This window comes from Microcaecilia unicolor, chromosome 6, assembly GCF_901765095.1.
Source record: "Microcaecilia unicolor chromosome 6, aMicUni1.1, whole genome shotgun sequence".
In the NCBI taxonomy this organism is placed as follows: Eukaryota; Metazoa; Chordata; class Amphibia; order Gymnophiona; family Siphonopidae; genus Microcaecilia; species Microcaecilia unicolor.
Genome location: NC_044036.1, coordinates 243,627,291 through 243,642,329, shown reverse-complemented (window position 1 = coordinate 243,642,329; position 15,039 = coordinate 243,627,291). Strand labels below are relative to the sequence as shown.

Sequence of the window (15,039 nt, the reverse complement as noted above, 5' to 3'; positions counted from 1 at the left end):
TCTGATGTCTTATGCAAAATAAGGCTTCATCATCTTTCTAGTAAAGTAAAACAAAATGCTAAGTTTTAAAATTATGAAAATGAATTTCTAGAGGACGAGAATAAGATGTATTCTTTTGCTACATTGACAGGATGAACCAACTACAGGCATGGACCCTAAGGCTCGCCGCTTCCTTTGGAACTTAATTCTCGACATCATCAAAACTGGACGATCTGTAGTTCTTACATCACACAGGTCGGTAAGGTTATAATTTTTTGGCCTTGTACCACTGGCATAGGATCATAAGGCAAATTGAAATGAGATAGGAATGATGTCCCTGAAGTCATGAGAATAAGTACATTGGGGATCATTTTAGATAGCTTTTTCCAAATGTAACAGCAGTTTTACAGATGGAAAAGGCCTTTTTAAAAATTTCATAACCATACAGGCACATATGGGTCTGATATTCAGACCGTGGGAAATAACCCGTCCAACTCTCGCGATCAGTGCTGAGCCTGGATATTCAGTGCCGAACCATTTCTGGTGACTGGCATTGAATATCCCACTTATTTTTGGACAGTTCCAACTTAACAAGCCAAGCCTACAGTGGGGGAAATAAGTATTTGATCCCTTGCTGATTTTGTAAGTTTGCCCACTGACAAAGACATGAGCAGCCCATAATTGAAGGGTAGGTTATTGGTAACAGTGAGAGATAGCACATCACAAATTAAATCCGGAAAATCACATTGTGGAAAGTATATGAATTTATTTGCATTCTGCAGAGGGAAATAAGTATTTGATCCCCCACCAACCAGTAAGAGATCTGGCCCCTACAGACCAGGTAGATGCTCCAAATCAACTCGTTACCTGCATGACAGACAGCTGTCGGCAATGGTCACCTGTATGAAAGACACCTGTCCACAGACTCAGTGAATCAGTCAGACTCTAACCTCTACAAAATGGCCAAGAGCAAGGAGCTGTCTAAGGATGTCAGGGACAAGATCATACACCTGCACAAGGCTGGAATGGGCTACAAAACCATCAGTAAGACGCTGGGCGAGAAGGAGACAACTGTTGGTGCCATAGTAAGAAAATGGAAGAAGTACAAAATGACTGTCAATCGACAAAGATCTGGGGCTCCACGCAAAATCTCACCTCGTGGGGTATCCTTGATCATGAGGAAGGTTAGAAATCAGCCTACAACTACAAGGGGGGAACTTGTCAATGATCTCAAGGCAGCTGGGACCACTGTCACCACGAAAACCATTGGTAACACATTACGACATAACGGATTGCAATCCTGCAGTGCCCGCAAGGTCCCCCTGCTCCGGAAGGCACATGTGACGGCCCGTCTGAAGTTTGCCAGTGAACACCTGGATGATGCCGAGAGTGATTGGGAGAAGGTGCTGTGGTCAGATGAGACAAAAATTGAGCTCTTTGGCATGAACTCAACTCGCCGTGTTTGGAGGAAGAGAAATGCTGCCTATGACCAAAGAACACCGTCCCCACTGTCAAGCATGGAGGTGGAAATGTTATGTTTTGGGGGTGTTTCTCTGATAAGGGCACAGGACTACTTCACCGCATCAATGGGAGAATGGATGGGGCCATGTACCGTACAATTCTGAGTGACAACCTCCTTCCCTCCGCCAGGGCCTTAAAAATGGGTCGTGGCTGGGTCTTCCAGCACGACAATGACCCAAAACATACAGCCAAGGCAACAAAGGAGTGGCTCAGGAAGAAGCACATTAGGGTCATGGAGTGGCCTAGCCAGTCACCAGACCTTAATCCCATTGAAAACTTATGGAGGGAGCTGAAGATGCGAGTTGCCAAGCGACAGCCCAGAACTCTTAATGATTTAGAGATGATCTGCAAAGAGGAGTGGACCAAAATTCCTCCTGACATGTGTGCAAACCTCATCATCAACTACAGAAGACGTCTGACCGCTGTGCTTGCCAACAAGGGTTTTGCCACCAAGTATTAGGTCTTGTTTGCCAGAGGGATTAAATACTTATTTCCCTCTGCAGAATGCAAATAAATTCATATACTTTCCACAATGTGATTTTCCGGATTTAATTTGTGATGTGCTATCTCTCACTGTTACCAATAACCTACCCTTCAATTATGGGCTGCTCATGTCTTTGTCAGTGGGCAAACTTACAAAATCAGCAAGGGATCAAATACTTATTTCCCCCACTGTATATTCAGCGCTGGCCAGTTAAGTTTGAACCGGTCAAACTTAACTTGCCAGCGGTTAAGTTAACCAGTCAAACTTAATGGATGGCGATGTGCTGAAAATCAGCAGATAGCCGGTTATATCACGTGACTACTAGCTACGAATTTTCATTGGGTCATGGCCAGCCATGTCCTGCTGAAAATTCACAGGTAGCCAGTTATGGGGCACTTAACTGGCCAGGTGCTGATCCTGATTAAATGCTTTTGAATATCGGGGGGATATAAGTACAAATGGCGTCAGATGGCATGTTATGGGGTACCACATGTAGATATTCCAGGGGCAATATTGTGATGTACGCATGTATTATATAAAATATGAATAGACATGTATAGTGGTACACAGCAAGGCACAAAGAGAGTAATTCTATAAAGGGGTGCCTAGATTTAGGTACTAGGAATGTGCCTATTGGAAGCTTCTTCTGTAAAGAAAAGTAGGCGTCTACTTGTCCTTTATAGAATACTAGTGTAAGTCAACTTACGCACAGTTACCTTGCAACTGTGGACATTTATACCATAAAGCTGGTATAAATACTTATGCCTAGATTGCAAAAGAATATACATAGCTTATAAGATTTTATAAGCCACGCATGTAAATGTGCACCCTGCCCAAACTCTGCCCATGTGAATGCCCAACTGCAAAGTACACACCATCACATCTTGGTGCATATTTACAGAATACTGTGTAGCCAGAAAATATCATTTACATGGTATATGTCCACATATGTGCATAAATGACTTCAATATCAGCATTTATGCATGTTCTTGTCACCTAATACTAATCAGGTCTTTATAGAATTACCCTCATAGTGACTGAAAAGAAATTATGGGCCCGATATTTGTATACTTCTGACTTGCCTCTGCAAGTTAGGGGAAAATTCATTTCAATTAACCTAAAACAAATTGAGAAAGGGGGCTCATTCAGATAATGGTCCCAGATAGGAAATTCAATGATCTGTCTCATATGGTGAAAGGGAAAACAATGTAAACAAATTTGGGCTAACTAGGCAGTTGTCTAGAAAGTTGTCCTTTTCTCGAGCAGCACAAAACATGTTCATGCAAGGTACAGAAAAAATCTTAACTTCTGAAGGTAAACATTCATCTAAATTCACTCTTCCTGGGATACAGAACACATACCGGTATGTATATATTGTAAAAGTGTGCAACACGTAGACATAACAGAAAATACAGGCATGAGTCTTTCAATAAATCTCACAGTTAATGTAAAAGTTATCTTTGTAGAAAACCTACTATATAGGATCAGAGAAGTTAATAACAAGCTTTGAACCCAATCTAATAAAATTGAGCTGTAAAAAAGTACCAATCCTAGTGAGACAGACAAAGGTGCATTTTTGACTGACCTTTACAAGATTCACATAGATCAGAGAAGAAATATAGCACACAGGTCTCTACAGTCAAGTTGGAGCAAAGATAGTCTCCAGGTAAAAGTAATCTTTAAGGAAAACCATACCTTTGAGAAAGACCTTAATTCTGTACTGGATGTGGAAAAAAGTACATTTTAGCTGTAACTAATGCACTAAAAATGGTGATAAGCGACAGAATCTAAGTAGCTAACATGTCTACTAAGGAATTCATAAAAGAAATCTTTTGTTACATTGTATAGATAACTAATATGTATTCAAGAGAGAAACTACTTGTATGTACTGATTGTACTACCCACAAAATTAAGAAATTCAAAAATGGTCACCTATAGTGATTGTATATAGGGGGTAACACAAACACCCACAAACAAACAAAAGACTATGACCTAAGAGGTGGTAGATCAGATCAGTCTATTTGAATTCAGAACTGAACTTAACCTTATGTATGCTATTCAAGTGGATTACCAAAACAATGTCCTAGGGCAAGAAGTACTTCTTATATGCAGAAATGCACAACATTGCATGGCCATTCCAGAAGTAAAAAAAAGTCACAAACAAAACTGTTTAAATGCTCCGTGGAGATTTTTTTTTATTTCTGCAGTTAATAAAAAAAGTCTCAGTGGAGTGCATATAATAAAAAATTAAAAGGATGGCCATGTATGGATAAAAACCCTGATTCCATAAGAAGCCTAAATTTATAATTCAAATTCTGAAAAAGGAAAAAAGATAATAAAAAATGAATTAACAAAGATCACATAGCTCCACTATTCTGGCTATTTCATTCTTAGGATACACATGCACATGTTTAAAACCACACCATTTCTTTCAACAATAGTATGTAAAATCCCTGTGAACAAAGAATAAAACAACAAATCATTCAATTGTTTCCCCTTAGTCTTCCTAAAATACTTCTGTCTGTTTATAGTAGAATACTAGATACCTCTGAACAAACAGAGGAAGGTAAAACACAAATGATACATTTTAACAAGGTATAGTTACCAGTTAAAGGTACAAACCTGCCTGACAAAGAGGCAACAATAAATACAGAATGAGCTGAATGCAGCATGAACTCTTCTGATTCCTAGTTCTGGTGGTATTAACACTTTGTTTTAACATATAAATGTCAGAGCTTCTTGCTATATGCAGAAATCTACAGAATTTAATTTGTTTTTAGGAAACTGCTTAGTGTATATTATTTCTTTTAGCCCATTAGTCTAATTTTAAAACTAAAAGCTCCCTATAAAAGAGATGGTGGGGATCTACATGTGTTTCTATCAGTCTCGTAAAAACAAGCTTATCAGGGAAACAAAATTGTTATCTAAAAAAACAGATACACAAAAGGAACAGTAACATAGAAGTGTATAGAGGAAAAAGGTAATTAAATCTTTTTCAGTACGGCTGAAGTGCAGGTTTTAGCGCAAACACTGCCACTACAGGAAGTAAAAGGTTATGATATGGAGGGGGGAGGAGAGGAGGAGGAGGGCTGCCAAGGGCAGGAAGGAAGGAGGAGGAGGGTTCCACGAGGCGCCCATGGGGGGGGTGGATTTTGGGTGCGGGGGGGTGCCTGGAAGCAGCGGGAGCGGCGGAGCACCCCCCCCCTTGTGCTGACACCCGGGGCGGACCGCCCCCTACGCCACTGGGGTAGTTTATTTCCCACTAGTTTATCAGACTCCTGCTTCCACAAATTAAACATTTTCAAATGTCCTAGTAATGAGTTTCCCTTTTCATGTTTCTTGAGCAACAAATTAACACACTACCTGTCTTATTTCATTGAAAGAAATGATCCTTTTCACTTAGCTTAACCCATTTATCATTGTACTTTATAATCTTCTCTGTTCCTCTGGATTTGCTACACAAACAGTCTCTAATGGGAAGTCATACTGATAAATTTCTAATTGACAATTTGATAACAAAAATGCAAGAAGAAAGCAGCAAAGCAGTAAAGAGACATCAGCATAATTACATGTACTTATACCAAACATAATATATATATCACTTACCCGGGAAAGACAGAAATGTAAAAAATACTCACATCATGCTTCTCTTCAATTTTCCTTTTCCTTCTTAATATTTCATTTACCAAATGTCTTCAGCCAGAATTCTCAACAACAACATTAACCTTTTCCTTTACTCAACATTTTACTTTCACAGTGATCAACCTTTTACTTATCTGAACCCCTAAACCCCTCTTGTCAGTTAAAGGACTGACTGGGGATGTTCGCCCACAAAGTTACCTTGAGGACGGAGATCACCCACCTGAGGCAATGCACCATGAAGTCCCTGTTTGGGCGCCAAATATATACTTCTGACTTGCCTCTGGGACAAAAGTAACCTTCTGAAGGAGTAAAATCTTTACTCCCCAAGGAAGAATTCCAGGCAAGAAAAACTCTTGCTACTAAATAAGTATTGGACATAATAAATGTTTATTCAAATTGTCAAAGAAGCCAATCAGTAACTATTGAAGTAGTAACAAATAAACTCCCAATACAGTATAATATGTAGCAAATAAAAGTAGAGTTTTCCCTGGGAGCTGTCAGTATGACCACCTGCTAGTGTAGGCACATTGAGGCTCTCCGTCCTCAGTTCTGTTTCCTATTAAATACTTTTTTCTTCCTTTCTTCATTATAATTACTTATTTATTTATTTGTTGCATTTGTATCCCACATTTTCCCACCTATTTGCAGGCTCAATGTGGCTTACATTATGCCATAATGGCGATCGCCATTTCCGGAATGAGAAATATAAAGTGGTATTACATTAAAGTTCATAAATGACAGAGTAAATTAAGCAGTCAAGTACAGAGAGTTCATTTCCGGAATGAGAAATAAAGTGGTGTTGCGTTAAAGTACATTAGTGACAAAGTAAATGAAGCAGTCAAGTATAGAGAGTTCAGTTTTGTCCAGTTGTGGAAGTTTCGCTGTCTGGTGTTTAGGATGGATCATTACCCTTCCTACCTAATAAATATGCATCTTTCCAGAATATTCTGTTTCCTTTTATGAAGCAAATTCTATCATTTATTCTAATATTATATTGGTGGTTAGGACCTCTCATGCACATAAGCATAAGTTTTCATTTGATATGGGGTGACCTTTGTCCTTGGTATGTACAGTCATCATTCTAGCCCCCTCCACCCTTACAGTTTTACCCACACCCACTCACTTCTCCTTCTGATTGTTTATCTGGATACAGCAGGTGTCCTTAGTCATAGGAATCTGTGGCTTAGCTGCTGACCAGCAACTTATCACAAGTTAGCACAGGCCAAAATGTCAAACCACAAATTTCTACAGCCTTAGAGAGGAATTTACCAGAAAAATGCTGTCTTGCAATTCCAGATCTGCTCTCAGCTCAAAGAAGAGCAAAACAGCTTACAATAAAGACTAGACATATGTATAGTTTGCACCTTTTCATGGCCTTTATGATATGCATATTCAAAACCATTTAAATGGCCAATAGAAGCTCCTGGCCATTTAAATCACCTGTTCAAGGCTAACCAGGCATTTTCAATGGCACTTAACTGGATAGTGCTGCTGAAAATGCCTGGTTAGTGCCCAAACTGAAATCGAATATACCGATTTTCAGTACTTAACCGGCTAAGATAACCGGAGAGGACCTCATAAAATGCAGTCCTATCTTCATAGACAGTTCTCCAAACATTGCACTTAACCATCTCTGTTTCCGCCGGCTCTGTATAGCTGGAAATTCAATGCCAGAACCCCGACTTGGCCTGGCATTGAATTTCCAGGTATAATGTCGGCAGCAGTCAGAAAAACGCTGATCATTGCAGACTGAATATCGTGCCGCACAGTTTTAGCTGTTCTTGCTCTTTATTCTGATGGCTTCTCTATGTAATTATACCTATCATTTGCTGAAAATCTGCCAGTAGATTTAGTTGTTATTTTTTATTTGAATTGTACACTCTAATCATGTTAAAATAGCCATACAATAGGGGCCTTTTTAGACTAATCACATAGGTGCCCTGTTATAAAAATTAGCCCCTAAAAATCTTCACTGGATTTCTGAATCTGTTGCATGCTTTCTCTTTCTGCAGCATGGAGGAGTGTGAAGCTCTTTGTACCAGATTGGCAATTATGGTGAATGGACACCTGAAATGTCTTGGTAGTATTCAGCACCTGAAAAACAGGTAAGTAAGCAGAGAGAGATCCAAGTCCTATAGACCTATTCAGCTTCAAGAACTGTGAGGGAAGTGACACTGCACTCAAAATTCAGGAGGGTTTCGGTTTTGGTTAAGTTGGTTTAGTCTCCTGTAATGTCCCACCAGATCTGCTCCCTCTTACACTTTCCTTGGCAGAGGTCAGGAAAAATCCCCCTGAGCCAGCTCCAGCTCCGGTCCAGGCTTTCCAACTCTCCAGTTCAGACACTCACACAGAAACCAAGTTTCAAAATATAAAAGCTTTTATTTAACACATAGAATTAAGATTTCATTAGCAAACTTCAGTCTTCAAAACACAGCACAAGTCCCCCTGACATGTGCTTCAGGATTCAAAGGAAAAATCAACCCAAAAAGAATTCATGCAAAAACTGTACAGGAAGGGTTTCTCTTTTCTTCCCTAACCCAGCTTGCATTTTAAGTCCATAACAGTTCCTAAGTTTCTCATAAGTTTGAACCAGCGTTTCCAGGACACGGCCTAGAGCTGTGGCCCTCAATGAACCTCTCTCTGACCAGGTTAATTGCCCACCTGATCCTAGCCATAGGCTTGAACTGCTCAATAACAGTCTCTGCACCCTTTACATAAGCACCGCCATACTGGGAAAAGACCAAGGGTCCATCAAGCCCAGCATCCTGTCTCCGATAGTGGCCAATCCAGGCTTCAAGAACCCAGCAACCCCCCCCCCCCCCCAAAAAAAAAAAAAAAAAATTATTAATAATGTTCAATGGACATTTCCCTCAGGAATCTGTCCAAACCCCCTTTAAATTCCGTAAGGCCAGCTGCTGTCACTACATTCTCCGGCAACGAGTTCCAGAGTCTAACTACACGCTGAGTAAAGAAAACCTTTCTCCTATTTGTTTTAAATCTACCATATTCTAGCTTCATCTTGTGTCCCCTGGTTTTGTTGTTGTTTGAAAGTGTAAACAAACGCTTCACATCTGTTCGCTCTACTCCGCTCATTATCTTGTAGACTTCTGTCATATCACCCCTCAGCCGCCTTTTCTCCAAGCTGAAGAGCCCTAACCTTCTCAGCCTTTCCTCATAGGGAAGTCGTTCCATTCCCTTTATCATTTTTGTCGCCCTTCTCTGCACCTTTTCTAATTCCTTTATATCTTTTTTGAGATGCGGCGGGCGACCAGAATTGGACACAATACTCGAGGTGCGGTCGCACCATGGAGCGATACAACGGCATTATAACATCCTCGTGTTTGCTTTCCATCCGTTTCCTAATAATACTCAATATTCTGTGCGCTTTCTTAGCCGCGGCAGCACACTGCGCAGACGTTTTGAATGTCTTATCCACGATGACTCCCAGATCCCTTTCTAGGTCCATAACTCCTAACGCGAAACCTTGCATGACATAGCTGTAATTCGGGTTCCTCTTACCCACATGCATCATTTTGCACTTGTCAACATTGAACTTCATCTGTCACTTGGATGCCCAATCCCCCAGTCTCGCGAGGTCCTCCTGTAATCTTTCACACTCCTCCTGCGACTTGACGACCCTGAATAATTATGTGTCATCTGCAAATTTAATTACCTCACTAGTTACTCCCATCTCTAGGTCATTTATAAATATGTTAAAAAGCAGCGGTCCCAACACAGACCCCTGCGGGACCCCACTAAATACCCTTCTCCACTGAGAATACTGACCATTCAACCCTACTCTTTGCTTCCTATCTTTCAACCAGCTCTTAATCCATAGTAATACCCTACCTCCGATCCCATGACTCTCCAGTTTCCTCAGGTCTCTTTCATGAGGCACTTTGTCAAACGCCTTTTGAAAATCCAGATACACAATATCCACCTGCTCCCCATTGTCCACATGTCTACTTTGTCTCATCAGCCCATGTTTTTGTACGTGCTCTGTAATTTTATTCTTGATAATAGCCTCTACCATTTTGCCCGGTACCGACGTCAGACTCACCGGTCTATAATTTCCCGGATCTCCTCTGGAACCCTTTTTAAAAATTGGCGTAACATTGGCTACCCTCCAGTCTTCCGGTACCACACTCGATTTTAGGGATAGATTGCATATTACTAACAGTAGCTCTACAAGTTCATTTTTCAGTTCTATTAATACTCTGGGATGAATACCATCAGGTCCTGGCGATTTACTACTCTTCAGTTTGCAGAACTGACCCATTACATCCTCCAAGTTTACAGAGAATTCGTTTAGTTTCTCCTACTTGCCTGCTTCAAATATGTTTTCCAGCACCGGTGTTCCTCCCAAATCCTCCTCGGTGAAGACCGAAGCAAAGAATTCATTTAATTTCTCCGCTAAGGCTCGGTCTTCCCTTATCGCCCCTTTAACACCATTTTCGTCCAGCAGCCCAACCGATTCTTTAGCCGGCTTCCTGCTTTTAATGTATCTAAAAACATTTTTACTATGTATTTTCGCTTCTAACACTAACTTTTTTTCAAAGTCCTTTTTTGCCCTCCTTATCTCCGCTTTGCATTTGGCTTGGCATTCCTTATGTTTTATCTTGTTACTTTCAGTCGGTTCTCTTCTCCACTTTCTGAATGATTGTTTTTTGGTTCTAATGACTTCCTTTACCTTACTGTTTAGCCACGCCGGCTGACGTTTGGTCTTTTTTCCCCTTTTTCTATTACGCGGAATATATTTGTCCTGTACCTCCAGGATGGTGTTTTTAAACAGCATCCACGCCTGATGCAAGTTTTTACCCTGCGAGCTGCACCTTTCAGTCTTTTTTTCACCGTTTTTCTCATTTTATCGTAATCACCTTTTCTAGTTAAACGCTATTGTATTTGATTTCCTAAGTTCACTTACTTCAATGCCAATATCAAAACTGATCATATTATGATCACTGTTATCAAGCGGCCCTCGCACCGTTACCCCCCCCCCCCCCCGCACCAGATCATGAGCTCCAGTAATGACTAAGTCTAGTATTTTTCCTTCTCTTGTGGGCTCCTGAATCAGCTGTTCCATGAAGCCGTCCTTGATTTCATCAAGAAATTTCACCTCCCTAGCGTGTACCGATGTTACATTAACCCAGTCTATATGTGGATAATTGAAATCTCCCATTAATATTACATTGCCCAATTTATTAGCTTCCCTAATTTCCTTTGATATTGCTGTGTCTGTCCGCTCGTCCTGGCCAGGCGGACGGTAGTACACTCCTATCACCGTCCTTTTCCCCTTTTCACGTGGAATTTCAATCCACAAAGATTTCAATAGGGGTTTTGTCTCCTGCAATATTTGCAGCCTATCTGAGTCAAGGTTCTCATTTACATACAATGCTACCCCTCCTCCTATCCTATCCACCCTATCGCTACAATATAATTTGTAGCCCGGTATGACTGTGTCCCATTGGTTATCTTCCTTCCACCAGGTCTCAGAGATGCCAATAATATCCAATTTTTCATTGTGTGCAATGTACTCCAGCTGTCCCATCTTATATCTCAGGCTCCTGGCATTTGCGTATAGACATTTCAATGCATGCTTGTTGTTCCTTTTTCTATTACGTTTAATACATGGCATTATTAATGTGTTATCTTCTGTCTGGTCATTATTAATTTTATTTAAGGCCATCTGATGCACTACGATTTCTCTGACATCCTTACTTACAAGTAACCTTTTCTTCCCTGTCTGGGTGATATCCTCAAAAGATACCTTATCCTGAACCATGCGCTTTAGAGCGACTGTCGGCCTCCCCCCCCCCCCCCCCCCCCCCCCCGGTTCTAGTTTAAAAACTGCTCTATTTCTTTTTTAAAAGTTGACGCCAGCAGCCTGGTCCCACCCTGGTTAAGGTGAAGCCCATCAGATCGGAATAGGCTCTCCTTTCCCCAGAATGTTGACCAGTTTCTGACAAATCTAAAACCCTCTTTCCCACACCATTGTCTCATCCACGCGTTGAGACTCCGGATCTCTGCCTGTCGCTTGGGCCCTGCGCGTGGAACAGGTAGTATTTCAGTGAATGCTACCCTAGAGGATCTGGATTTGAGCTTCCTTCCTAAAAGCCTAAATTTAGCTTCCAGAACCTCTCTCCCACATTTTCCTACGTCATTGGTACTCACGTGTACCAAGATGGCCGGCTCCTCCCCAGCACTATCTAAAATCTTGTCTAGGTGCCTCGTAAGGTCCGCCACCTTTGCACCAGGCAGGCAAGTCACCAGGCGATTCTCACGTCCACCAGCCACCCAGCTATCTACATGCCTAATGATTGAGTCGCCAACTTCAACAGCGGTCCTAGCTTTTCCCCTGTGGGCCGTAATCGGAGACATATCCTCAGTGCGAGAGGATAATACATCCTCTGGTGGGCAGGTCCTGGCTACTTCACCAGGGGAAAGCTGTCCTTCCAGGAGACCTCTGTCCTCCGAAGTAGCACAGGGGCTACCCGACTGGAGGTGGGACCTCTCTACAACATCCCTGTAGGTCTCATCTATGTACTGCTCTATCTCCCTCATCTCTACCAAGTCTTGAACCCTAGCCTCGAGAGAACGGACCTGTTCCCTGAGAACTAGGAGCTCTTTGCACCGGGCACACACATATGACTTCACGCCAACTAGGAGATAATCATACATGCAACACTCTGTGCAAAAGACTGGGTAGCACCCCTCTCGCTGCTGGACTGCTAACGCCATCTAAATGTTTTTAAATCTTATACAAGTAGCTATAGTATTAAAATGTTAATAAGATACAAGTGTTCTGTAGTTTATATAGGATATTGTATTATCCCTGTTGTGTTACCTGCTTAAATGGTAAATAATGGTAGTGTATAGTAATGTAAGAGCACTTCTAGCTTATTAGCCTAATTACAGCACCTGCTATAAATGTAAAGTTGCCCTGGGGGAGGGTGGGTGTAGGGGAGGGAGGGAGGGAGGGGGGGAATGAAAACCAGATCCTGCAGTGCCCGCTAGACTCTATCTGTTAATGCAAATGAAATGGCTTACTTCACTGGGTAGAGAAAAGCACAGCCCCAGAGAGCACCCCCTACACAATTTCAGCACAAAGAATAGGAAATCACCAGCACAGCAATTCAATACAATTTAAAGAAAAACCTTCTAGCCCAAAGTTGTAAAACTAGCAGTTTTAGATTAAGGAATAGGATAGACCCACAGCAAAAGAAAGAACAGTGGGGTTTGTTTGTTTTTTTTTTGTTTTGTTTTGTTTTGTTTTGTTTTTCTCTTAAAGTTTTAGACAAGATATATACTCAAAACAGTTATAGAAGAAAAGTTTTAGAATTCTAACAGCCTCAGTCCCTCAAACAGTTTAGTAAGAAAAGTTTTAGAACACATGACTGACCCTGCCCCCCCCCCCCCCCCCCCCCCCCACACACACACACCCTTTCTCTCTCTTCAGGCAGGTCAGTAACATTTCCCCAATGAGGAATGGACACCAATTCTTTCCCCTTCCTCACTAACCTGGCACTGCATTAACTTTAGGGTCCTTTATTCCCTAGGTTAGGTAGCTCGTTTATTCCCGGTTCTTTGTGAGGAAGGTTCCTCCTGCCCTCAGTCAGTTTGCTGTCCTTCTCCTTCTCTCTCCTTTCCTTTCTCTGTCCTGGTCACAGCAGGCTTTTTACCTTTACAGTCCCACCCCTTTGCAAGCCTTACTTTGGCTCCCAGGGTGTACTGCTTACTGAGGGCCAGATGCACTAAACAAGCCAGCAATGTCGTTTTTAAACTGGTTCTAACCAATTTAGCACACAAGTAGTAAACCAGGACATGCACAAAAGGGTTCTCCGAGCCAATTTCCTGTCATGGTAGCAGCTAACGAAAACGGAATGCAAAGCTATTATAATGAGCTAATTACTATTATAATGAGAATGCGATGCGATGCACTACTGTTTCCAACCCCATGCACAAAAGCAGTCCCTACCTTTACCGTGGAAATTTTAACGGGAGGTGTAGACCTGCCGGTTCTTCATTATCAGACCTCCCAAAACAGGGCAGCCAGGCTTATATTCGGAAAAATGCAATTTAAAAGCGCAAAACCCCTTTGTGAAAAACTTCCCTGGCTCCCAATCAAAGAACGCATTGCCTTCAAAATCTGTACCTTGGTTCACAAAATTATCTACGGTGAAGCCCCGAGATACATGACAGACCTCACTGACATACCAACCAGAAACACATCCAAATCAACATGAACATATCTAAATCTGCACTACCCGAGCTGCAAAGGACTTAAATACAAATCAACTTACGCATCCAGTTTTTCCTACATAAGCACACAACTGTGGAACGCATTACCAAAAGCCTTGAAAACAATGTACGACCACCTAAACTTCCAGAAATCACTAAAGACTAACCTGTTTAAAAAGGCATACTACTACTACTATTACTTATCACTTCTATAGCGCTACAAGGCATACGCAGCGCTGTAAACCATACATGAAAAGACAGTCCCTGCTCAAAGAGCTCACAATCTAAATAGGACAGGCAAACAGACAGAACAACTAAGAGGTAAGGGAATTAAAGAGGTGGGGATATAAGGGTACAGGGCAAGTGAGTAGTGGTTAGGAGTCAAAAGCAGCGTTAAAGCAGCCTGGATTTGAAAACGGCCAAAGACGGGGCTAGACGTACAGGCTCGGGAAGTCTATTCCAGGCGTGAGGTGCAGCTAGATAAAAGGAACAGAGTCTGGAATTAGCAGTAGAGGAGAAGGGGACAGACAAGAGAGATTTATCCACAGAACGGAGTACCCGAGGGGGGGCGTAGGGAGAGACAAGAGTGGAGAGGTACTGGGGAGCGGTAGAGTGAATGCACTTATAGGTCAGTAAGAGAAGTTTGAATTAAATGCGGAAACGGATAGGGAGCCAGTGAAGTGACTTGAGGAGAGGGCTAATGTGAGCATAGCAACTCTGGCGGAAAATGAGTCGCGCAGCAGAGTTTTGGACTGATTGAAGAGGAGAGAGATGGCTAAGTGGGAGGCCGATGAGAAGCAGGTTGCAATATTCTAGGCGAGAGGTGATAAGAGTGTGGATAAGGGTTCTGGTAGAGTGCTCAGAGGGGAAGGGATGGATTTTGCTGATGTTATAGAGAAAGAAACGACAGGTTTTGGCAATCTGCTGAATGTGAGCAGAGGAGAGAGAGGAGTTGAAGATGACCCCAAAGTTACAATTTGATGAGACAGGGAGAAAGAGAGTGCCATCCACAGAAATAGAGAAAGGGGGCAGAGGAGAGGTGGGTTTAGGGGGAAAGATGAGAAGCTCGGTTTTGGCCATGTCTGCATACCCCGCAGATCCAACTTAAATCTCTGCAACACAACAAAAGTAAAGTACATAAAGGACATAACACAACTCTTCAGCTGACTGTTCCA

The 15,039-nt window shown here is 42.0% G+C and overlaps 1 protein-coding gene across 1 annotated transcript in view; it reads left to right on the top strand.

Annotated features, from left to right (window-relative positions):
- ABCA2 (ATP binding cassette subfamily A member 2) overlaps positions 1-15,039 on the top strand; it is a 689,232-nt gene that overhangs the window by 648,380 nt on the left and 25,813 nt on the right. Inside the window, exons 49-50 of the mRNA XM_030206813.1 lie at positions 131-234; positions 7,639-7,731. Coding sequence (XP_030062673.1) covers positions 131-234; positions 7,639-7,731 — 197 coding nt within the window. The remainder of the gene's footprint in view (positions 1-130; positions 235-7,638; positions 7,732-15,039) is intronic.